Here is a 24,889-nt window from a genome sequence, read left to right as displayed (position 1 = left end):
AGTCTAGGATGGGCAGCACCATGGTGTGAGCTCATAGCTAGCTAGTAACCCAACAAGAAATCACCTGGCTGCTACTGCACTACCAGGTAGCTCCCAACCTGTTGGAGACTGGATATAGAGGCTCTTTCTGCTGAGCTCTTAAGGTGACCGGAGAGCACAGAACTCACAGATTTGGATGATGGGAGGTTCATCATTCCCAGCTTAGCCAGAGCTTCATTTTTAGGGTCATTCTTCTTTATAAATGGCTTGGACACTCTCCTGCAAGGAAATGGGGAACACAGTTACAGGGGGTGCAGAGGGGTTGTGGCCATGTGGCAGTGCTGGGATGCTGTCCCACTCATCTCATTCCTGCCCACCCAGGTGGATCCCGCTCTCTCACCTGACGGGCTCAATGGGCTGCGGCTCAGGAGCTGGCCTGCTCTGGTACATTTTGATGATGTTGCCGATCTCCCGGCTGGGTGCACGCCGTGACTCAGGGCCTGAAGGCTTCACTACCGGTGGCTCCTTCTTCACTTTTGGTGTCTGCTTTATTGTGTTTGGCTCAGAAGGTGGCAAAGGGGGAGCAGGAGCTATTGGGGATGACAGCTTTAACCAAGAGACCAGCAAAGACACAGGAAAAGTCCTTTATTTCATTTGAAGATCCCTCTCTTTCACACCTAGGCTGACTGGCCATAGCCTTCCACTGCCTTGCTTTGGGATCCCACTTCCCAAAGCTCAGGCCTTTCTCTCTCTCCTCTCCCATCAAGATGCAGATTCCCAGAAAAGCCAGATCCTTTCCTCCTCTGGCTGTATCCTGGCCTGATTGTCCTGGAAAGTTCCTGCTGATAAGCCTGCCTGGGTCACCACTGCACAGCATCTTACCTGCCTCTGTTTTAGGGCTAGGCTTCTCTTCTTTCCTCTTCTCCTGCTCCTCTTCCTTCTCCTCCTCCTGCTTTGGCTGGGGATTTGCTGGAGGGGTCCAGATTTTGGAAGGAGGCCTGACTTTCTTCACTCGGATATGTTGCTCTCCTGCATAGAAAGAGGGATCTGAGCTAGTTGAAACCACACCCAAAACCTAGCATTAACGGCATAGTTCCACCCTTTCATCAGTCAGCAGAAGCCAATGCTTTCTAGAGGCAAAAGAGTGTGTGACAGTCACAAGCCCAAAGATTTCTACAAAACTGGCAACATAACACTTCACAATCTGAACTGCAGTCAGGCACCAAAACCTCCTGCTGCACACAGCACTACCAGCTCCTGCAGGGATTAGTTGGGTTCCAGACAGGGAGACAAGAATGCCTTGTTACGCCAAGGAGGCTGCAGAACAAGGTATTATGATGAGTGAAATTCCCAAAGTGGTAAACACTCACCCATTTTCTGAAAATATGCTCTCTTCTGCTGGAAGGTTTCCCGAGGAGAATCATCATCTTCACTGCTGGAGAACTGGTCTACCGTGTAGTCGTAAACCTGTGAGAAATTCACAACACAGTTAGTTAGCACTAGCCAGCAGATACCTCCATAGTGCTCTTAAGTTCAGAGGTGATCTTCCCTCGCCAAGTTCTGATCTAGAACTTCTCCCCATCTGGCAGTGTCCTAAGAGATCAGTCTATCACCCAAGGAATCATCAACCAAGTGCAGAGAAGGAGCAGTATGTTAGAGGTCCAAGACAGCTTGCTGGAAAATAAAGAACTGAGAGATTAATTTTCCTGTGGAAAAATTTAGATCAGCTGGGAATTAATGGGCCAACACTGCAGCCAAACCTCCACAGAGCTAATGTCACTAAGGTTTGATCCTGTGTCTTAATTCAGCAAGCAGAGTTTGAAATGCCACAGTATCCTAGGTAAGCTTAGCTCTGTTCTCCACTCTGCCAAACCACTGCCACACTGGAAGGGAAGCAGAGCAAATACAAACCATGAAATTCAAACCAAATTCACCACCCCTTTTTGTTTCTCATACCGGTTCTTCTGCTGGCAATTCTGGAGCTTTTGGTGGTGGTGCAGCATTCTGGCTGCTCGGAGGCTTCTTGGGTTTTGGAGAAGTGGCTGGTGCTGGGGCTCGGGTTTGTGGTGGACTTGGGTCTCTTGGCCTTGAGTTCTCAAGAGGCTGTTTCCACCGCTGCTGTTGCTGCTGCTGCTGCTGTTGCTGGGAAATGCTTATAGCTTGGAGGGTCATCTGCTGGGCCTGAAGAAAGGAATTGCAATGTCCATGAGCTCTAGGCTACATAAAAACACCAGTCAGGCTGTCCCATTCTTTCACTGGTAATCACAGAACATCTACATAGTCCACTGCAGATTTTCCAGTGTTATGGACAAGGCATGCCCAGGGAGTCTGCTCCCACCTATCCAAGTAGGCAGAGCTCCTAACAACAGCCCAAATATTCAGCTACCAGTGAGATAGCCTAGGACCTCCATGCACTCAAAAGGCTTTGTACAGAAAGCAGAACACCACAAATCCGCACCTGTAGCAAATCCAATCTTAAAAACACATGGGAATTACAGCTGAGGCTTCTCAGGGCCTGCTCTCATCCCTGCTACTTGCTCACCTATTGTGCATCAGTGTCCCCAAGGGGGAAAAAGGGGGTTCACAGTTTTGCAGTCTTAAATAATCCCAACTTTATACAGCTAACCCCCAGCACAAGCACAGATTGTTACAGAGCAGGCCTAAGGCAGGAGGGGAGCATGGCTAACCTCTTCACAGCACATACACCAGTGTATTTTTCTTCCCCAGTTCCTGGTCCCCTCCCAGCCAATCCCTTTCACTCACCATGAGCATGGCTTGCTGGTTGATAAAGGTTTGCTGTTGTGCTGCTAATTGATTGGGATCTACAGCTGGAACCACAGGCTGTGGCATAATCATGGCTGTGAAAGACATACGCATCTGCAAAAGCCCACAGGCATTCCCCCCAGTGCCCGAGCATCAGCCCAGAGCTGAGTGTTCACTGTGCACCCCACCTGACATTCAAATGCACAGGCTCCATTGCAACACCCACCTTCCCATCCTATTCCCCTGTATGGTTACGGAAACGCTGTGTTAATACCTGGCATAGGTGTAATCCCACCAGCTGCTGGCATCATAGGCGTGGCTGCTGGCATCCCCATCATCGAAGGCATGGGCTGGTAGACTGGTGCTTGAGTCATTCCAGAAAAGCCTAGAGGTAAAAGACCATATGCACAGTGTTTCTGGGGGGACTGCAGATGAGAAAGTCCTGATCAACCCCACAGAACGCATTGCATAGGCTGGGTACCTCTGGTTGTCTCCACATGTACCAGCCACAGGGACATGTGAATGGTTTATCTGTTCACACACAGAAAGACACAGCAAACTCAAGTGGAAAAAGGAAACGAAAGAGAAATGCATGGCCTGCCAGACTTTACAATAGGAGTATCCAGACCCTGCTTCTGCAGCCTAGCTTAGGACACCGCCATCCTTCATGACTAAGCATATAAATAACTCCTGTCTGTGTATGATTACAGAGCAGGGTTTCTTCTGAGGGATGGGCAAAGATGTCTGGGAGTGTCACATCCCTATCTGTCTCTTTGCAGCAGGTATCAAGGGTGAGTGAACAATGAGACCTGGCCTGAGTGGCTTTGTGTATCATGTGAAGGAGCTATGGGGAGAAAGGAATTCCTCTGCTTTAAGCAGTCAAGTCACATTTGAGGCCACAAAACAGAAATCCCACTGAGGGCAAAGCCAGCAAAGCAAGGGGCATCGACATCAGTCTCAGCTAGGAGCGAGTCAGCACACAACACTGGTCTACTGAGTCATGATGTCAGTGAAAGTGGTCCAGGGGTGCCGTGGAGAGACGTTCACATTCCTCGCTGATCTAAGCTGCCACATAAGTGAGAAACTGGCCTCAGGCCAATGATCTGTAATAGGGCTTGCATGCCCCAGAGACTCTACAATAGCCAAAAATAGTCCCAGTCTCAGTAATGATCTGAACAGGACATTCCCCACATTTCTGAAGCCACTGGGTATGTTCCTACACATGCAGATTTCTCAGTGCCATTAATATATTGGTGTTTGACTCCACCCTACCGAAAATACCCGAGTCTTAGCTCCACAGAAATGAGGAAAAGTAAAGAAACCAAGCACACGAAAACCTCTTCAAGGTTCAGACTTACTAACCCAAGGAATAGCTAGAGATGATGGGAAAGTCTGTAAGGAAGCAATAAGAAATATTAAAACCCTCCCCTGAGAAAGACAGCAACTGTTTTATGAAAGCACAAGGTGAACAGAAGCTGAATACATGACTTAGGGGTAGTACTGGCCTAGGGAACAAGTGGCCTAGGTCAGAAGCAAGACACCTGTTGCCTTGACCCCAAGACTAACTCGAGAGAAATGAAAAGCAGTACAAAGGCAATACCCTTACCTAGCACCTTACCCAAAGCATCTGTCTCCCAGCACTTGGGAGTGAAAAGTGCAACTTCTGATGACCTACACTAAAGAGCAAAGTCAGCTGAACCCATGTAATAATTAGCTCTTAAGGGACTACCTGACTTGTACTCACTGAAGCTTATGTAGCCCCACAGGTGTTCTCAGCTGTCCCCATCCCCTTACAGACCTGTAGAAGGGAAGATTCCTCTCTGGGTGGGTCCAATCTTTCCACCTCCTTTCATGCGTCCAGTCAGAATCTCCTTGTTCTCCATATCCTGCATCAAGAAAAAAAAAAACAGTTATCTGAGCTCAGAGAGATGGACTTCACAGAGGGACAGCCACCCAGAGGCATTTTCTGAGCTGAGCAGGGGCAGACTGAACAGGCAGAGGCATGCTTGGGAGAGGCACAGGAACAGGATTGCTGCAGAGAGGAAGTAGGAGTGAACATCAGGGGACTTACTGGTACTCTGGAGCCTTGATGCAGCACAGTGCTGAAGAGATCATCCACATAGTGATCCAAGCCTACAGGGGTCCTCAGGTCATCTCTGAATCTTGGATCTAAGAGCAGAGAGAAGGCTGGTGACAAGGCAGACTAGGAACATTCCCCTGCCTCCAGTGCCTATTAGACAGTCATGTTTTGGAGTGGAGCCCTTCCTTGCTCTACATCACAAAGAATCACCCGTCTCCCCCTCTGCTCCGATTCCCTGGATAAGACCCATCTAGGTAAGGTCTACCTTACCTGGGTGGAGACTGTTGAATTCTGGGGGCAGGCTAGGTGGTGGGAAGGTAGGCGCCTGGATGCCCGGAGCAGGAGGGATCCTGTTGAAGAGGAAAATGAGGTGAGGACAGTGCAGAGTGCTGAGACAAAGACCAGCCACTGGGTGAAAGGGCCACAAGTGGTGGGGCAGGAGGATTAGGTGACTTACAAATCCAGGTCAGAGTGCTGGAGGAAGCTTCTCTCCCTTTCAGGAGTGATGGGGTACTCAGCCAAGGACTGAGAGGGGCTGCTGAGGTTGCTGGCATTCTCCATCTCTCCAATGAGGTCCAGCACAAAGTCACAGCCCAGCAGGTCCTGCCATGTGTTGCCAGTAAACATGGAGATAGACCACCCTCGAGACTTTTTATCACAGCCCCTGGTAATAGGAAAAGAAAGGAGAGAAAAGGTGTCCAGGTAGGCAGGGGGAAAGGAGAGAAAGGAAAACTGCATTTGGTTCCTTCTTGTCTTATCTATCCTGGCTTAAGTCCTTAAGGTTTAGGTTTAGGTTGTGAATTGACTAGTGCCCAGGGTCAGGAAAAAACTAGAATCACTCAAGATTTGTCTTTTTTTTTTTTTTTTTTTTCATCTTTTCTCTGAAGCTGCTCTGACAGATCACGCCAGTGATTCCTCTGTTCCTGAAGAGGCCTACAGTTTATGCATGCAGATGGAAGGGTGAAGGAGACAGCACAAGCCTAAGTGGGTAGGGTGTGGCTATTCCACATCTGACCATAAAAATTCTAGCCTGCTGTCCTGACCAGTCTTAACCTTAAAACTAGTGACAGATTATTTCACACACCCAGATCTTCCCCCATTCTCTGGCAGTACCTTGCACTCAGGATCCAGTCTGCATACTGCTCCCCAGTCATCCAGGACTCCACCTCAGCTGAGATGATCTCCTCTAGCACAGAAAAGAAATTCAGTACAGACAGCCACCCCAACAGGACCCAAAGCAACACCTAAGCTCCACAGGACACAGGCAGGGCTGGGCTGCAGAGTCTTACACACTCCAGGGCGGGGGCCACAGGAGGACTGAAAGCATGTAGAGGGCTCCACATGAACATATTCATAGCCAAAATAACTGTTTGATGGCACAGGTTGGCATTTCCAGCCTAACAGCTGGAAATCCTCACAGTGTCCTGGTTCGCTTGGGCCACCACTCCAGTCACCAAGAAGCCAAAGTAGGGATGTTCTGCATTCAATTCACCAAGCTTCTGATTGCTCAAGAGGCAGCATAAGCCAATATTTGAGCAGGATGAAAGGCAGGAAGTCCCTATAGCAAAGGCAGCAGCTGATGCCGCTTGGGCTATGCAGTAATGGACAACAGGACCCTAGACCCATATTGATACCCAACCAGAACAGCCCTATATTGAGATGGGCCCAAATCCAGAAGAATCTCATCCCTCAGCCTGAGTAGTAGATGTCATCAGGCCCAGATTTTGGGAGTTTTGGATCTAGATTCAGATGCTTGTATCCCCCATGGCTGTACCAGCCAGAAGCAATGGGTGTTCTGATCCCTCTTTACTAAGCTGAGTATTTTCTGAATGCTGATTTCTGCACTGGAAAAATCCTTAGGGACTAGAAGATAGCAGAAGGGCAGAAACACGAGTTACCATTGAAGGTATGAACATCCAGTACCATCTTCCCTCTTCTCTGGTTTGCAGTCCACTCCAGCTGAGTGGGAGGGTAGGCCCGAGACAATGCAGAGTCTATCTCTGTGTGCTGTGCTGCTGTCAAGATCTTGCGCTGGCAAACAGCGTTGTAGCCCTCCATGCCATGATCTGACACTAATCTAGAAAAAGGCAACTGCATTTAGCACATTGTTCATTTCTCTTAACCTTAATGAAAGTGTAGCTAGGTCTTTTCTCCTCCTTACTTCAGCAACGGCTTCTCCAGTGCTGGTGAAGGGGCAAAGCAGCTCAGCAAAGTCGCCATCAGGACCCAAGCTCGCTGGCTGTGCTCCATGTCTGGGTTTTTCCATGTCTGGACAACCACCTGACTGAAGATTTCATTGCGCAGAGCCACATTATTCAAACCTCTCCCAGCAATGTAGTTGCCCAGAAGTACCTCCTGCCAGCCATCGAGACTCTTGTCACCAATGAACCGCAAAATCTAGAAGCATCCGGGGGGGGGGGAAGAAAAAAAGAGAACTCTCTAGCTGCAACCCTCTGTCCCAAACTGTTGTTGTAAGGTGACAACCTGGTTTGTAGACAACAGTGTATTTGTGAGCCTAAGAGTAGCCAATACTCCAAGTGGGATCTATTCTCAGGTTTTGTGCACCACCTAAATTCTGGAGAATTTGGGAGACAGTGTTCGGAGGGACTGGACCCTGCCTAAAAGTCAAGACTACTTCAGTCTCTTCTTAGTTATGCCTCTGACTCAGAATTTTTCATGGGCAAAATACTTCCCCTTCTTTGGGCAGAGGTCAGATACATGAGCCAGTTACTGTAGGCAATTTGTTACTGTGTCTGAGTCCACAGGTTGCCTAGGTATAAAAATATGTATAAGAAATTGATGCTTAGCTGATCTTTGTGAAAAGCTCAGAGTACCAGACATGAAGAAACACTGTCTAACAACTGAATGCTAAAAAGACTTTGGTGTAGTTAATATTATACCAAGTAGTATGAGATGTATCTCAACAAACTCATTAAGCAAGGATTCAGCTTCTTGGCTATGCATATCAACATCCTGATGCTTTTGTAATTTGTATTTCTCACCTTAGGTACAGAATAATTTCTTTCAGTCTCTACACTTTAATATGTCACTAGATCAAAATTTTTCTAAAATGCACCATGGACAGCTTTGGAAAGAACTTTTATCAGTGATGGCTCATTTTTTTCTCAGAGAACAACACTTTTTAAAATGGTTAATGGTAGTAAGTGTGTCGAAGACTCACTGAGAGAAAACAGGAGATGGTGGCTGGTTAGTTCTCATGGAATTCTCTGTTGTAAACGCTTACGTGTTACAGCCTTTGCCAAAGAAATAGCTGTATTTTTTTGATTAGCAATGGAGAAAAATCATCTTTGATCTTCAGGAAAATAATAGTAGCCTACTTAAATACAATCCTATTCACAAGATTTTTATTGAAGCTTATGGTCTTCTATAATTAGGATCATTAGGACAAAACAAGAGATTGGGTTTAGGTATTATCTTTCCTAATGGGCTTATTTTAATTACACGTAATTCTCAGAAAGATTACCAGATTTACTTAGAAATTATCTGAAGTTTCATTCTCTTTTCAGGGAGTGAAAACTACCATTTTTAAAGAAGAAATGTATGCTTTGCATCCACAGAGATGAAATAACACCATCCCCCTCATGCAAATACTACAGAATTAGGGTGTGGTTCCAGGTGTAGTTTTCTTTATGATAAAGTCCCTGCCTTTTTCCAGCCTTTACACAACAGTTCACTGTCCCCTGTTGCGTACTGACGCAACTGTATGCCTGAGATACAATCCATACATTTACTATAAAACACATAATGGAAAAGGTCTGAGTTAAACTACATTTTTTATGACTGACAGATAAGAGTAAGTGCTTGAAAAGACAGATCTCCTTTATACTTGTCAGTGCTACTGAATCTGGAATATTGGAAAATGAAGGCTTAGCAGTCTGATTCCTGTACATCCCGTCAAATTCTGAGGCTACATCACCAGGAAATTCACTTCAATCCCATCGGTCTGTGGCTGCCGTATGCCTCACCAAGAACACAGCCACCCTGAGGGGTTGCATGTGATCTCTGCCAGACTGCTCCAGTGCCTAGAAGGAGCAATTTATTCTGCTTTCCTAACACACCATGTACTGTAAGAACAGTAGCCACCACCAGCATCTTGTTGTATAAAGGCATCAGAACATTTTTATGCCCACCTGTTCAACATGTCAAGAGAAACATCTCTTACCAATTTGTTGATCTCCAGTGCGCTCTCGTGGTATTCAGCATCCAGATGGGTTAAGGGGTGCTGCAGAGGGTGACCAGGGGCAGGAAAATCTGTCTTCTACAAAGAAACAAAAGGACAGAAACATGGAGCTTGTTCCTGGTGCTGCTAGAACTAGTGTGTCTCCCCAGTGGGGAAGCAATGAAGAGATTTTTTAATTTTTTTAAATCTGAGTTCCCACCTGGAAGTGTGACTTAACAAAGGAGGAGAAAGGATAGCTGTTGATCGTGTGTGGGAGGGAAAGGTCATCTTTGACCTTGACTTCTGGAGGCAATGCCTCTGTTATCTGGTTGGCCTGTGCTCGGTATTGGCCTGCAAGAGAAAGAGGTCTTGTGTTGTAGCAGTTGGAAAGGCAGTCAGAACACATCCCACTCGCAACGCAACACATGGGTAACACACATCTAACCTGGCCCGAACACCCGTACCAGCCTTCTGGCTCCAGAGACACCCAGTCCACCCCTGCTGCCTCAGACCCCCAAGCAGGCACATCCTCACTTCCTTGAGACCACGTCGGGAGACAGCTTCTACAGCTCTGATCTTTCAGCCTCTTATCCCTGGGTAACACCCAGAGGGCAGTCAGAACCTGGAATTTCAATTCTGTTATGGAGTTTTCAAGGCAGGGAAACACTGAGCCTATGCAGAGATACTGCTGGCGACTGTTCAGTCAATAACAGGTCATGATAAGGCACCGGATGAGGGATTTCTCATGAATAATAGAGCAGCAAACTTCTTCCTAAATGAAGAGATTTCTCAATGCAGCACAGCTTCTGTGCATTCCTCTATCTCCAAACTGTGTCCCCTAATGCTCTCCTCCTCCCCCTCACTGTTAACATCCCATCAGCTTTCATTTTCAGCAGTTCCAGTGTGGTCTGTCCCCTGAGCTCCTCCAGGTGACATTGCTCACTAGACCAGCTGGTAGTCCCTAAAGCGGTATGACTTGAAGTGTGAGTTATCTGGGAATCCAGCACAGTCTGCTGCAATTCACAAGATCCTTCTGCCTGATTGCATCTTTTACAGTACAATACAGAAGGCAAAAAATACAGCTCTCATTTTGTTACATGCTATACCAGCATGAAGAGGTAAATCCTGCCTCAACCTATTTGCAACTTAAATATATACATTGTCCAAAGAGCTACAGAGGAAACAAAACTACAAATAACACTCAAGATTAGGTCAACAACTTGGGAAATTATTTCAGTTAGTGGTATTTTGGTGATTTCAAAACAAAACAAAACTTTCCCTCCCAAGCAAAACATTTCCTTTAATTGTTACATTGTTACATCCTTAAGTTGTTACATTGTTTCTAACTACTTCTATTTTAAAAGCAGTAACTACTTCGAAGAATTAATTTTTAACGAAAACCAAAAAATATTTCTTTGAACTGGCCAAAATTATAGTTTTGATTTCTTCACCTCGGATTTCCTTAAAGATTTTTAACAGGAAAAGATAGGTTTAAGTTTCTCACACCCCAGATATCCAGCTCTGCAAGAGACCTGCATTCATTAAACAGGTTAGTCACACAGCTTTGACCAAAAAGTTTTGCACCATTGCAGTCGTCAGTTCTATCAGCACAGTTCAGAAGAAGAGCTGAAAAGGTAACAAAGATACTGGATTTTAATCTGGTGTTCTGCCCACTGGCCCGAATTGCTTTTCCACCCTGTTGTGTTGAGAAATAACATACACAACACCATTGCCTTTATCATATTTACACTGCAATGATGATAAATCAAATCAACCCACGTGACGGCTGGTAGAGCAAGCATGAACTGAAACTGCTAGAAACCAAGGAAATAAACAGTAAAGAAAAGCAGCACGGGAAAGGGAGGATTTCTCACCTTCAGCTGACTGCAGGAGGGCAGCAAGCTCTGCAGGGATCTCCAGCAGTCCCACATCCTGTGACAAGAGCAAGAAAGTCAGTCATTGGGGTACCAGCAGTGACACAACATACAAACCCTGAGCTGTTCTGTTGAGCCTGGGTAAAGCTGCCTTTGAAAAGCTGACGAGAGCAAGGACTGAGCATCTGAGCAAACCCAGTAATAATGGAACACTCAGGAACATTACAAATAAGGAAGTATCACATTAACACAGGTATATGAGGCGTCAGCAAAGGAGGGACAGGTGAGTAATTTCTTAATTTCTGAAAAAGTCAACTGCCACAAGGGGAAGTGACAGGGAAGTTGACTTTCTTTGACTCATCTCTCGTTACTAATAAATCTTGTGTATTGCACAGAAGAGATTGTAGTTGAAGGGTAAGGGCCATTTCCTCCTGCTTCTTTTTCTGCCATTTTTATTTTTCAATATCCAAGAGTGCTTGGATTTTATGTATATTTTATTTATGCTGATAAATAGAGACCTGATTCTGACCTTTGATGCACGCCACTTAATTATGTGCCTACATAATTAAGATGAGAATCTGGCCTATGAGCCTTGATTTTTCACTGTTTGGCACCTTCCATGATGCATGCATTTGTGCAAGATAGGAAGTAAATGGGCCAATGGAACACAGTATGTTGGCATCAGTGTCCGCATATAGTGTCAGTTCAGGGCATTTCAGACAGGACTACTCAGATTAAGACACTATGAGATGAAGCCAAAGACACAAAACCTGAGCTTTTGAGGTTTGTTTTTTTGGGGGTTGGATTTTTTAAGACTTGCCTAGTAAAGCCTCTACCCATCAGCATACTATTCTGACATCTCTCTCCACATAAACTCTCAGCAATGCTTAAAGATAAGATTTGCAGCTTTTTAAATCAGTTTGATTTTGCTTATAAGAAGATACTTTAAGTCTAGCTTTTCAGTGGCTTATTCAGGAAGTGGGCTGTGAGATTCTACAGTTTTGGATCCACACTTGAGAAAGCATGTGATACTGCAAGAGCACCCAGTGCTAAGTGTTCCCATTGTTGATACTGACAAATCTGTTCAAAACCGTGGATTTTGTCAATTCAGATTTCCTTAACTACACACATCATAGCAAATGTATGCCCAGTCTAAACATATAAATAATGACATTAGTTAGCACTGTTACTTACAGTAGTTGATGCAGGTTAAACTTGTTATGAAGCCTCCCTTCCTCTACAATATCTTCCATAACTATATTTGTGCAGAACTGTCTCATTGCCACCCTTCACAACAGAGCATAATTATCAAAAATAATCTTCCTCCCAGCTCGAAAGAACAGGTTGAGGTAGAGTGCTGTGAACAAATACAGTACTCTGCCTCTGGACCGCTTTATGATGCCCGACTACACTCAGAGACTGGGAAACATTGAATTAATGGAACAGTTATGTATTAGAAGGCTCTTTATACCAGGGTAAACTACCTTCTTGCTACTAGGTTTCCAGCACATATGTGGGCTCTGTGCATTCTCCAGACATTTTGCTGTTCCCCAGCAAATCTGGACTGAGGAGTCAGAAGGGAGAGAGAACTGCCTGAGAGCCTGGCATGTTTTATCTCAGACTTTCCCAGACTGTTTGGCAACTTACCATTCCTTGGTTGGGACTGTCCTCCGTGTCACCACTAGCCAGGGACCTCCTCCTTTGTTTCTTTTCCTCTAACTCCTGCTGTCAGGACATGAAAGGGGGATGAAGGGTGGGAAGAGATGCATGTAAGGTCATTTCCAGCTACTTCTGGGGACAGACTCTGCGGAGGGGCAAGAGCTGGTGTCCTGCTCCAGAAGGTAAAATGGCAGAACAGCTGCAGGGTCTTCCTGGGACTCAACACAGTGTATTGAAAAGGGGATGCCCAGGCAAAGCCCTTAGCCTTGCTGAACCACCACCTGCCCTGTGCCACACGATTCAACAGCAAGAGCCTTCACCACCTGCCCAGCATTCCTGCCACACTTTTCCTCCTTTGTCTAGCATTTGATGTATCTCAGGACAAAAGCACACAGGAGCTGTCAGAAACATTTACCTGCCTCCTCCGGCATCAAAAAATACAGTAACACAGCCTGAACATGGACAGATGAACTTGTCCATGGAGAGGGACCCCTTTAAAGGGGGTGGGAGGGATACCAGAAGCCAAACTCCCTTGCAGCTCTGCCCTTTCCCATCCATTCTATTGTTCCCCAGCCTTACCACTCACCTGATTCCTACTCCAAGATGGAAAAGGAGGGTGTCTGTCTCTCCCTTTCTTTCTCCTGCCTGCCTAAGTTGCAAAATGGTGTGACTAGATGGGAGGTTATGAGGGTTGGGCTGAGAAAGACAGCAGGCATGCTGAAGTCCAAAGGGCAGGGCTATGGTTGGGGGGAAAGGAGGAACTTTGCAACAGGTGAACTTTGAGACCTTTATTGTTGCTACTGCATGTACAGAGACCTCAGCAAGCAAACACTAGAGGAACAGAAACAGATTCAAAAGAGCTGTGCTGTTGTGGTTACCTGGGAGAAAGAAAAGCTGGATCCTGTCCAAGTAGGAAGGAGCAGGAAAAGGAACACACTGCTCTGGGCATGGCATGGCAGAAGGAACCTCTGCAGTCTTCCAGCAATAACACTGACCTTAATCCTCTTCCCCATCCTTTGTCATGCCAGCAGCTGTACTGGGTCCCTCCCTCGTGAAGCTGACAGCTATGGGGATATTATTTGCTGCTCTAAGGATGAGTAGTCCGATTTTCCTGTTTTCAATTTTCTTTTTAATAACTTGTGCAAAATATATTCAACCCATTTGACAGAACCATGGCTCTCTCCTGCAAATTATTTTCTATCTTTGCAAACCACTGCCATCTTGTTCTCACTCCAGCTATGGGCCCAGCTAATTTCTAAAAGGCCAAGGACTTCAGTAGACTGAGGTAGCTGTAAGGGGTCAGGGAAGGATCACTGTGGACTGAAAAAATCTTGCATTTCAGTCACCATCTGGGAAAACACCAGAAACTGAACTGGACAACCTAAAGCAGGATGAACAACCCATAGCTTGAGCAGAACAGCAGCCCTGGAGGCCACAAATGGAATAAGCTCATGTCTTGTGTGGGCAACCTAGAGAAGCTCACATACACAGACAAGAATCAGCTGCATTTGTACCACTTTTGCCAATTCTGAACTTCATCTAAGGAGAGGAGGCTCCAGTCTTTGTGGTTCCTTCATTTGACTACATTTATGTCAGCCAGAGTGAAGGACACCTCGCTGGATCATTTCCAAGAAACTTTCTAAAGTCATCTCTGCCTTGGCCTCACGCAGTCACCATCTCGCTCTACTTAGAGCAGAAATAGCTCCTGCAGTACACCTGATCCTGAGAAGACTGTTGTTACCTGACAATGCTTCCTCCTTTGAGTCAAAGATCTGGAGATTAAAATCATGGTATTAAATTGTACCAAAGTCTTCTTCAGCTTCCTGTAACGCTTCCTAGAGGGATGTGAAAAGAGAACAACGCCAATGAGGGAAATATCAACAAAATTTAGGTAGACTGTGGACTCAATACAAGGGCATGGGCCAAACATAACGTTAATACAATCAGCCAGTCCACAGGCTTACTGTGTTAAGCCTGGTCCTCTCTTAGATGTTTTCCCTACATCCTTTACTCTAGCTATCACAGTATCAGCCTTAGCACAGGCAAGTTACTGTAACAGTTTTGACAGCAGCTGTATTTCCCCTGGAACCTCTGCTCAGTGTTGGGTACCAGGCTGGGAAGTCCCTCCTCCACCATTCCAGTAACAGGATATCCCCCCACAGAGCAGGCCAGGGAGCCAACATGAGGCCAGGCACATCCCCATCTTGCTGTCCTAGGCAAGGACAAAAGGCTGTACCTTGCCCTAGCCTTTGATTCCTGACCTTGCCTGATAACCTCGGAAGTGAGCCTGAATGATCGTGACTTTCTCCTGGAGGACACGGAGGCGTCTGCGGCGAAGGAGGCATCGGAATTTCCTTTGCAGAGTAACAATGGCCCAACTCTGCCTCTGGCTCCATCGTCTCTCCAGAAGCTGCCTGGCTTTCTCTTTCAGAAAGACCTGAGCAAAAGCAACAGCTGCTGACCCACAAGGAAAGCAGCCAGCTTCTCTAAGGAGTTGATCAATAATAAAAGCTGCTGGTTTATCTCTCTGTAGCCTTTAAGGCTTCCTGCTAATGAAACTGCACTACCTCAGCTGGGGAGGGCAGGAGGCACAGGTGCAGGTGACAGAGGTGGATGCATTTGGGGAGGACAGGGAATCAGGGAGCAATGAAGGTTCACAGGCAGGAAAGGCAGAAGCCCAGATTCCATCAAGGAAGGTTGGGTAGACAAAGGAGCTGGCCATGCTACAAGAACAGCCTGGAGCCGGTCTCCTGTTTCTTTATCTGAAATGCTAAAAATCCCTCCTTCATACTTGAGACAAGAGGCAAAGCAAAAGGGAGGTGAAGGCAGAGTGTTCTCCCTCTTTGGGCAGAGAGCTGAACTGCTCTCTGTCCATTTACAGCCAGTGAACAGATGGTTGGATGGTTGGGCCTGTGCGAGTAAAAAGGGATTTTCTATAGGCATCACCTTTGTTAGTCCAATCTGATAGAGATCTGAAGGGTTCCCCACCACATGAGACAGCACTGCCACACAGCCTTCCCTCTCCTCCAGGCAGCTGTGCCTTTGTCCAGCCAGGAAGCCATACCTGGAAGATAAGATGTTGGTATGATGGAAGCCAGGGCTGTAACTGGAGACCTCAGAGAACAGCAGGTCACAGTGTGCCAGTCAGTACATTCAGGCTTTGAGTGTCTGGGGAATCCCAAGCCAGGACACCACTGTACCTGGCTAGGAAGTTCTGGAATGGAAGACGGACTGGGTATCCCTCCTTTCTAATGTGGATAGCCTCCAGTATCCCAGAATGTCGCAGCTGACAAGTGACATACTCCACATCAAAGATATTTGACAGCTGTGAATATAAGGCAGAAAAAAATTGTGAAACGAGAAATAAAGAAACAAAAAGGGAGACAGAAGGGAGAGTTTAGAAAAGGGTCTCCTTCTATCATCCTGTCCTTGGGTTAGATCTTGTGATGGTCTATGGGTGATGGAACACAAAACCCAACACATCCTTTGGTGTTCAGCTGGCACTGGCTTCTTATCCTCCAGCATGTGGTCAGCTCACATGGCCACAGGGAAGGGTGAGAGACAGAGAAAGGGGAAGAAAAGTTTCAAGCTGTCAAATAAGGCAAAGAAGTCCAAACACCAACTGTGAAAGAAGAGCTGCTGGAGAAGACTTCAAGGAACTGGGGGACTCCATAAGGAGACAGGGTGCCGCCCTACCTTTTTGGGATTAGGGGTGATGCACCGAATGAAGAAGACATGGCTCCTGCAAAACAGAAGGAAGAACATTTGATCACGCTCCTCTCTGTGCTGACCTGGAAAGACTTCACGTACTTCTGGGTGCAGCAATCAGCCCAGTGCAGGGATGGCATCATAACAGTCTCTCACCTTTTCAGCTTGGCTGTGAGGTCCTGCAAAGACTGCTGGAATTTGGCCACCAGTGTGGAGGCCTGAGGCTTGGGCCCTTTGCTTCTGGCACCCAGCTCCCTTTGCTGACTATAGGAAGCTTTAGCCTTCTGGAAAATGTGAGACACCACCTAAAAAAAAAAAAAAAGAAAAAAAAAGTAGTGACCAAAGATCCCTGAACTAGGTGGAAAGAACAATCTCTTCTACCTGAAACTGGGGGACCATTCTCCCTTGCCCCTAGCAGTGCCAGGAACCCAGCTGCATCTTCAAGCAGTCTGTGCATTTTGTACATGAAATGCATCAATTGCTGGCAAAGATGACTTGCTCAACTCCCAGGTGTCCTTCAGTAGAACAAAACTTTCTCCGGATTCTTCTGACACCTGACCAGGATCTTTCTGCTTCTCACACAAAAGCAATGAGTGTCTCATCAGGTGTCTTTAATAGAGATCTTCATCCTGAACCACTACAGTACCTTGAGGTGGCTCTGAGAGAAGATATCCAGCACTTCTGGATGAAGCTGGTCACGGTTTTTATTAAGAAACTTGTGGACCTGCAGAAGCAAAGTCTGGTTTAATGCACCATTCAGACCACCAACCGGACAGACAAATACCCCTCTTAAGCACACCTTGACTTGGGGCAGACAGCTGGAGAGGTGGAACAAGGCGAAAGTCCTAGAGAGTGAAGTTTGTTGTTCCTGCTGCCACAAGGAGTGGAAGGAACAACGACTTCTGCTTTTAGGATTGCTCCTTTTCCCCTTCATTGCCCGGCCCACTTTGACCTCCACAGTTTTTACAGCAGCAACAGCTTTCCTGGTTCCAGGGCTCTGAGACAGGCAATGTAGGCTGTTGTGTAGCTGAGGCCATGATCTATTTTCCTTCTGCCCAGAAGCAGTTTAGTTGCCCCTCTTAATAAGAATCTCCTCATTTCTGATAAACTGATGCTAAAGGGATGTGCAGTTGCAGAGAGAGAGCTTTGTTCACATCACTCAGAGCTGGTCCCTCAGGACATCCACAGCATGCTTCCAAGCTGGCCTATTGCTTCAACTGCTTGGAGCGCCCTGCCAGCTCACCTGATAGGTGACAGGCCCTGCATAGTGCTTCACAGTGAAGACTGGCAAAGGCAACTTGGGCTTGGTGTACCAAGGGCTGTTTCCATGATGGTAATGACACTTCTGGAGGAAGGTGTGGTCAGTGGCCTGAAAAGATGACAAACATGTTTCCTACTGCTGCAACACATTCAGTTGGCTGAAAAGCCGCTGTTAAACTGAAGATAAAGACACCTAATACTTGTGCAAACACAGTCCCTGTTTAATCTGTGTAACTGCCTCACCATAACCACCCTGTGAAAGAGATCACATGAGAGGATAACAGCTTCTCACCTGAGTCAGTGAAGTCTGGTCGTCCAGGATACGGAAGATACCATGGGGTTTTGCAGCAATGAAATCTAGGCATGACTCACTATACATCTTGGAAATAGGAATCCAAGCTAACTGCTCTTGGCTATATTCCTCCTGCATGTTAAAGACCAACCAGTTAAATCCAGCCATGCAAACAAGAACAAATGGAGGGAGTTAACAGAAGGATTTGGTTTATTCATCAGGAAGTTAGTGTTTGACTGCTGTTAGGAACTTGGCTAGAATTATCATTTTTGTCTCATGAAGCTTCTTCTAAAGAGACTAATGATTTTCCTAATCTAAGAGAGGAAGGCTGCTAAGCAGAGTGTCAAAAGGCAACAAGTCTGATAAATTCATTTTCATCTCCAGAGCCTGAGTGATACGTAAAATACTACAATGAATCTACCAAACAGGCTTCAAAAGTACCAGCCGGGGTCTTGGGTCCTTGATTCTGCCCAACTCACTTATAAAATCTGTAAAAGGGAGCAAGGCACTACCAAACTCCCCCTTCCCTTAATTTACTACAGAATTAGTAAAAGACATTAAATAGCCAGCTCTTTGGACTAGGATTCTATAGCTACTGCTTAAGAGGGCCAGGCTTATTCAGCTTCCTGCTTCCCTGCTAAAGAATACTCTCCAGCTGACGCTGCCTCAGCTCATTCCATATATGCTGCCTTTCACCTGGTGGCATGGGTTCCATTTACCTCTTCTTGGGCAATGACAGTCTGGCTGAAAAAACGCTGGAGATGCTCATTGGCAAAGTTGATGCAGAGTTGCTCTAAGCTGTTCACACCTAGATCCTGCAAAGACAAAAAGGCATCATCACTTCCAACCCGCAGCCCTCCCAGGAGATTGTGTCTTCCCACGAATAATGCACAGCACCAGATGGTGCTGATCTGAACTGCTGGTTCAGGCAGCTTGTTCTGATCAATAAGTGTGAATGAACCTGAGAAATTCAAATCATCTTATGTCTGGTTTGCAAGCTCTCAGCCTGGTTTATTGACTAGGCTGAACAGCAAGAGGCAAGACAAGCTGTGAAGGAGCACAGAGAAGAAATTTACTCTTGGATGCACACCCCCACCTTTATATGCTCCAGTTTTCAGCATTCGTCAGAATACAAAGAATTTAACGGGAATCCTAAGTACAAAACTCACAGGCCTTTATGAGCACATATCATACCAAGTCCCTGCCTTGCCTGGTTTTTATTTATTGCAAGTCTGGGAAGCCCCCAGAAGCTCACTGGGGCAGAGGCATGGGTGTACACCTGCCACAAGGGTAAAGATCCCCAACCCAGAAGTCTAGGTGCTACCCTAACCTCAGTTTCAAAAACCAACACCTTTCAGGGCCTTGGCTTACAAAATTTCTGCACTTCTCCTATCTCTGTCCTGATCCAAAGCCTAGTGGATCAGGGAGAATCTCTTCAGAAACTACAGTGGATTCTGGACTTATTCCTGTTCAGGCTGGGAATAACAGAAAAACAGGATATGCTGAAGCACGTGAAAAGAAATAAATAATAAAAGATAGTGTTAACATATTTCCAGCTTTACCCAAGTCTTCAGGAACAAATGGGAACAGTTAGATTACAACTACATAATTTTTTTCTCTTACTTCTGTTAATAGCACCATGAATAATTAAAATGTGATTCATTAAGAATTAGCTCATTCACCTCACCTCAACAGCATGCAAATTTATACTAGATATTTTTCTGGGTTTGGTCCATCAAAACAGGCTGATGAGTGATCTGGCTCCCCAAGCCACTGCTGAGCAGCAGAGCACAGGGAAAGGACTCTGAGCTGCTTTTTACAGGAATTTGTGTAGAAGTGAAAGTTCTAAGAAACTTCTAGGGGTTTTGTCAAACCTGCTTTAGGTGAGAATCGAACTGTGGAGTTAAAATCCCCATGTTCCCTTTCAACATCACACATAACTTGGTTTCTAAACTCCAGTGGACTTGCTGAAAAGACAGTTTTGATCTGTGTTTAATACCGCCTATGAGCTAATTCAATGGACCAAGTTGGTGAAACTGCTGGTTTTGTTCTGATTTAAAAGCAAATAATTTTCATCTTCCTTAGAATGACAGAACCAAAGCTAGCTATGTGCACTATCTATGCAGCACCATACTGACCAGTTCACGCAAAGGTATCAAACATGCAAGGCTGACATGGTAGGAGCACCAGAAACCACTCCAGCTGAGACTAGGTTGTTAGGCGCTTACAATTGTTAGGACTCCACTTACACACCGATACTACTCCAATCCACCCAGTTCTATGTACCTTAAGATTCTACCTATGCCACGCAGTTATGGAAGACTATGGGCTCCTCCAGATAGCAATCATAACAAGAGTCCATAGTAAAAGTGCTAAATCATACCCTGAAGGAGCACTTCTCTACTGCCTCTGAAAAAAGGAAGTATCCCCTGAACACAGACATTTAGATTACATGGTGCAATTACTGTCTCCTTTCTGGAAAAAAGGAAAAACAAAAAACCAACACCAAACAGAAAACCCACCCATCAGATAGCCTCCCCATTTCTGGCAGTGGCTGAGGAGAATCAGCACGTGCACTTCCAGCCCAGACAATATCAAAAGAACAGGAAAAGCAACCTCAAAACCATGTATGTCCACAATGCCCAGAGCACAGTCAGATTCCCAGGGAGCCAACCACTCATTGATTCTCAGCAGCAGCCACTCAAAAAGCAGGTAATACAGAGTCTTGGCAATGGAGTCCCTGAGTAGGAGAGGGGAGTAAAACCAGTTACTGCAAAGACAGCACCATTGGGTGCATCTGACCAACCCAGAGAGTAACAGCAGAAGTCACCTGGCATCAATGGCTCCTTCTACAGACAGAGGAGTGAAGATCCGATCATAAGATGTCACCTGGATACATAAAGAGCCAGAATTTACTGTTATTATCCCATAAATACATCAATTTTTTAAATCCACAAGGAAGTCAGCCCAGTTAATAAATGGATTTTTTTCTATTTGGCCTGGGAATTTACCCAGATATCAAAGGAAAAAGTAAAACCAGAATTTTGCTGCCACATTTCAGGCTGGGAGTCAGCTGGCCAACCTGTTAAGCCTGAAGCCACTCACGTCAGAAAAAAGCCCTCCTTGACATGAGTTCTGCCAACTTTACAGAGCTGCCTTTAGGGGTTCAGCTCGCCCCCATTACTGATCCAGCACCACAACCATTTTACTCCTGCTGTTACCTCCCAGGTTTTAGACCTTCTAAGGTGGTGGCCCTTCTGCTGACAGCACTGGGCTAGGGCATTCCATGTGTCAGGATGAATGAGAAATCACCAAAAAGGTACTCACAGTGACACGGTGAGTGACAGCACTTTGCAAGAAATCTGCTGAGACACACAACAAATTGGCCACAATCTGAATCTCAGTGTCACCGGCAATGGCTGCATGTTCATAGGATTCTTTCTAAATAATGGAGAACAATAGTCAGCTATGGATGGGATACCAGGTTCCATTAGTATTAATATTCTCAACACCACCTCAGCTGCACAGACCTGGTCACAGCCTGGGCAAAACACTAGCATCTAGGTTCATTTTGGCTCTAATAACCTTTGGTTGCCTTCCATCTTCTGTCCCTGCCTAGGTCAGTCTAGAGCCTAATATCAAAATAACATAATAGTCTTCAAAGAATATAATCTCCAGTCAAGAATAATGTCACCGGTCCCACCACATGGGATAACAGCACGATGTTCAGCACAAATAGCCAGGCTGCCAAGGGTTAGTGTACCTCGTAGGAGGTAAAGCAGATATTCCCCAGCTGCAGAATGGCAGCCAGGACAGCCCAGGTGGAGGTCAGCTGATCTTCCGAGAGGTTGATTCCCTTCAGAGCTTGCACCAAGACCAGAAAGTCCTGACCGTCCTCCTTCCCCAGGATGTCACATGCTCTGCCCTGAGAGAATAGGAACAGATAATCATGGTCAGCCCTTTTGCCCAGGTTGGAGCTGAGCTACCAGCAACGATCTTCAGAGAAGTAGTTCAACGTTTTAAGGACTGGAGGAATCGGAAATAAAAAGGCCGAAGACACCACTAGTGGGAGCACAGCATTCATGACAGAACAGTCTTTTCTCTCTGGAGTTTTTGAAAGGAAGATCTCTCTTGCCCACACATGCTGTTTTTATTATGGTTCTAATATAGGCACCCCAGCTGCCCCTTGACCACTGCTGGAGTGCAGCTTGAGAGAAGGGATGCCAGAATCTACTCCCAAGTATGTCATGTCATACTATATATATATGTATGTATGTATGTATATATGTATGTATGTATGTCATGTTGCTACCCCAAATGGTACCAGAACCCAATGTATCAAAGCAAATGGGTTTCTTTGTACCTAGAGAGCCAGATTATAATCTCACTCATCTCTGCCACAGAGCTTCACTACAACATGGGCATACTGCTCTTTCTCCTCTTGTGGTTTTCTTTACAAGGGGACACTCCTGACAGCTGCCTGTGACTCTAAAGGTCACAGAAATCCTGGGTCAAGGTGGGTGTCTGTAGAACCTGCTTGCCTACAAAGGCATTCTTTGACAAAAGCTTCCATCTGATTGTCAGATTCAAGCAAGATCCAAGAGAGATTTTATCAGTCTCTGTTAACTTCTTTACACATGATCTGATCTTTTTCTCTTCTCTGCAGCAGGCTGAGACACTCCTGTTAACTAGCACCTTGAGGAGTTTAGTTTACAATACAGATCCTTTGCCAACTAGGTACATCACTCTGTTAGGGAATGGGCCCTTAATTGCCCTCCATCCTTGAGTCATTAATGATACTCACCCATTCCTTGCCTGAAAGGAAGATGACAGTAATAGTTTGTCAAGTATTCCTCACATGACAACAGCAGCTGTAAATAGTTTGCCCACCTGGGAATGCTGACCCACACAGCTGAAAGAGGAGATATCTTGCTATTGCTGTGAACTCCTTGAGCATGGAAAATGTCATTAAACAAAAGAAACCATGCTCCAAGGTGATAGCTTGCCATAAATCTGGCAACCAATTTTCCAATTCAAATATATTGTAATCAGCAGTATAATTCAGTGGTTTCAAATTTCCACCCATTAAGTCAGTCAATGAAGCAAGTGTTTTGCTGAAGGTGGAAAGAAATCTCTCTTGCTCTTTTCATTTCCACAGCAAATTGCAAGTGCAAGGGAAGGCAAAGAGAAAAGGATTTCTTCACCACGGGGTGGAGCCATGGGCCTACATGATGACTCCTTTTTTAAAAGGTTTTTCTTTGGGAGCAGAAGGGACCTGAAAGGTAATAAAAAGATCACATAAGAGAAAAAGGTATTCCTTCTTAGGTCAGGTGTGAGATGGAGCAGAGCGGATTTTAGCATAGTCCTGTGAGGGACACATTAGAAGGGAAGCAAAGTTGTTAGGTGCCTAACCAAACAGAAGTGATGTCTTGGTCATTTCACTCTTTATCAGCTGCTGTAGAGCATGCTCACCTCACTCACCTGATTCAGGTAAAAGTAAGACTCTGCCTCTTGCAAGTACATCTCCTCTTTCTGCTGCATAGGCAGCCCAGCCAGCAGCTCATAAAACACATGGTAGTTCCTCTCACCATGGGCCTGATAGGGGACACAGTTCATAGAGTTGACATAGCCAGTTTCAAAACTCTACAGAATACACTCAAAGAGCAGGACACTGCAATGCTGAGGTCAGCAAGATGAGGCCAGAAGCCACCCAAGAATTATTTAATTTGAAAAGTTTCCAGGGTTTCTCAGTGACACTGTAAAAGCATTACATCTGAGAGCAGGCCTTTTCACACAGCTCCTTTCCACACTCCAGACATTAATAAAAAATAATTGAGGAAAGATTTAACTTCCAGTAATCCCTAATAAATGACTTGATTCAACCTGTTTGAGACAGAGAGGTCCCCTATTTTATTCAAACAAAATAAGCGCTCACCCTCTGCTACAGGAAGGGGACATATTTCTTGCCAACAGTTGAAATCCCTGTTGTTTAACAGTAAATTTAAAGTTAAATATGAGTAAGGGAGAGCAGGACCCCTCTAGGAGGGAGAGTCTCATTGGTCCTTACCTGAAATACCACACGAGACTTCTCCAGCAGGTACTGGGAGATGGATGTTCCCACCACAATGCCACTGAGCACAAGACAACAACAAATCCTGTCAGAAGCCAGTTACAGGTTTTTTGTAGAACCATTTCTCTGAGGGTTTAGGAGAGGGAGTTGTTGCCAAGAAACAAGGGTACGACCTGACCAACTTGCTTAGAATTTTGAAGCATTCCAGCACTGGTGTTTTGTATCAGATTATTACAAACTATTACAGAGAAACACAGATTCAAGTTTGAATTCTGAACAGCCTCCAGAGTACAAAGGAGCTTGGACTTGAATGATCCTTACAGGATGTGTCTTGAAAATAGTGGAGGGAACATGCCGCACCCTTCCCTTCAGCTGTATCTGATTGCTGTTGCATTTCCACTGACCCTACCCACCCATTTCATATGATAGCCTGTGGGGACAGAGACCACCTTTTTGTTTTATAATTTAATTGCATCTTGCACAAAGTGATCCTAGTCCAAAAGCAGAGTTTCCAGATACTACAGCAATAGTGGGCCACACAGGCAGCAGTCTGTAGTTAAGCTGCGTGCAAGGATCTATAGGCCTTTAAGCCTGTCATGTGTCCCATGCAGATCAGGCACATGTGTAACCAAGGGCTGAATTAGTGGGCACCTGAATATATACCATTGATTTCAGAAGAGTCACTATGGCTTCTGTAAAAGGAGATCCTACCTCACAGAGCTGCTGGAGTCATTTGAAGGGGGTGACAAATCTGTAGAGAAGAATGATCTAAGGGGTACACTCTACATGAATTTCCAAAAGGTTTTGACAAAGTTGTAGGGCTTCCAGGGAAACGAAGCAACCATGGCATAAGGGAAGGTCCCTGATGTGGGTAGGAGTCAATGGTGATCCTCTTAACAGTGGGAGGCAACCACTAGAGTTCCACAAAGTGTGTCTGTGCTCTGACCTGTAGATGTAACTCAAGGTTTGATAAGTGACCTAAAAAAGAAGCCAAACAGCAATGTGACAAAGCTTCCTGATTGTA

At 45.6% G+C, this 24,889-nt stretch overlaps 1 protein-coding gene across 2 annotated transcripts in view; it reads right to left on the bottom strand.

Annotated features, from left to right (window-relative positions):
- The window catches only part of MYO15B (myosin XVB), a 38,503-nt gene extending 13,990 nt beyond the window's left edge, over positions 1-24,513 (bottom strand). Inside the window, exons 1-35 of one of the 2 annotated variants that reach the window (XM_037412076.1) lie at positions 23,863-24,513; positions 23,277-23,390; positions 21,559-21,720; positions 21,123-21,236; positions 20,626-20,684; positions 20,412-20,535; positions 18,515-18,610; positions 17,796-17,927; positions 17,487-17,612; positions 16,890-16,967; positions 16,400-16,548; positions 16,232-16,277; positions 15,736-15,860; positions 15,482-15,599; positions 14,797-14,972; positions 14,277-14,370; positions 12,524-12,601; positions 10,877-10,934; positions 9,223-9,353; positions 9,006-9,101; positions 6,984-7,219; positions 6,721-6,899; positions 5,936-6,008; positions 5,280-5,486; positions 5,093-5,172; positions 4,814-4,911; positions 4,541-4,628; positions 4,105-4,134; positions 3,017-3,127; positions 2,743-2,837; positions 1,936-2,160; positions 1,350-1,446; positions 862-1,008; positions 380-569; positions 168-258 (exon numbers count right to left, since the gene is read on the bottom strand). In XM_037412076.1, the coding sequence (XP_037267973.1) occupies positions 168-258; positions 380-569; positions 862-1,008; positions 1,350-1,446; positions 1,936-2,160; positions 2,743-2,837; positions 3,017-3,127; positions 4,105-4,134; positions 4,541-4,628; positions 4,814-4,911; positions 5,093-5,172; positions 5,280-5,486; positions 5,936-6,008; positions 6,721-6,899; positions 6,984-7,219; positions 9,006-9,101; positions 9,223-9,353; positions 10,877-10,934; positions 12,524-12,601; positions 14,277-14,370; positions 14,797-14,972; positions 15,482-15,599; positions 15,736-15,860; positions 16,232-16,277; positions 16,400-16,548; positions 16,890-16,967; positions 17,487-17,612; positions 17,796-17,927; positions 18,515-18,610; positions 20,412-20,535; positions 20,626-20,684; positions 21,123-21,236; positions 21,559-21,720; positions 23,277-23,336 (3,969 nt within the window). In that variant the 5' untranslated portion in view covers positions 23,337-23,390; positions 23,863-24,513. Of the gene's footprint in view, positions 1-167; positions 259-379; positions 570-861; positions 1,009-1,349; positions 1,447-1,935; positions 2,161-2,742; positions 2,838-3,016; positions 3,128-4,104; positions 4,135-4,540; positions 4,629-4,813; positions 4,912-5,092; positions 5,173-5,279; positions 5,487-5,935; positions 6,009-6,720; positions 6,900-6,983; positions 7,220-9,005; positions 9,102-9,222; positions 9,354-10,876; positions 10,935-12,523; positions 12,602-14,276; positions 14,371-14,796; positions 14,973-15,481; positions 15,600-15,735; positions 15,861-16,231; positions 16,278-16,399; positions 16,549-16,889; positions 16,968-17,486; positions 17,613-17,795; positions 17,928-18,514; positions 18,611-20,411; positions 20,536-20,625; positions 20,685-21,122; positions 21,237-21,558; positions 21,721-23,276; positions 23,523-23,862 lie in introns of those variants that run through there. The other variant, XM_037412066.1, reaches the window with a different exon arrangement.
- Between the last annotated feature and the right edge of the window lie 376 nt (positions 24,514-24,889).

This window comes from Falco rusticolus, chromosome 1 (genome assembly GCF_015220075.1).
Source record: "Falco rusticolus isolate bFalRus1 chromosome 1, bFalRus1.pri, whole genome shotgun sequence".
NCBI lineage: Eukaryota > Metazoa > Chordata > Aves > Falconiformes > Falconidae > Falco > Falco rusticolus.
The sequence above is the reverse complement of the archived record's forward strand: the minus strand, read 5'-3'. Positions and strand labels throughout refer to the sequence as shown.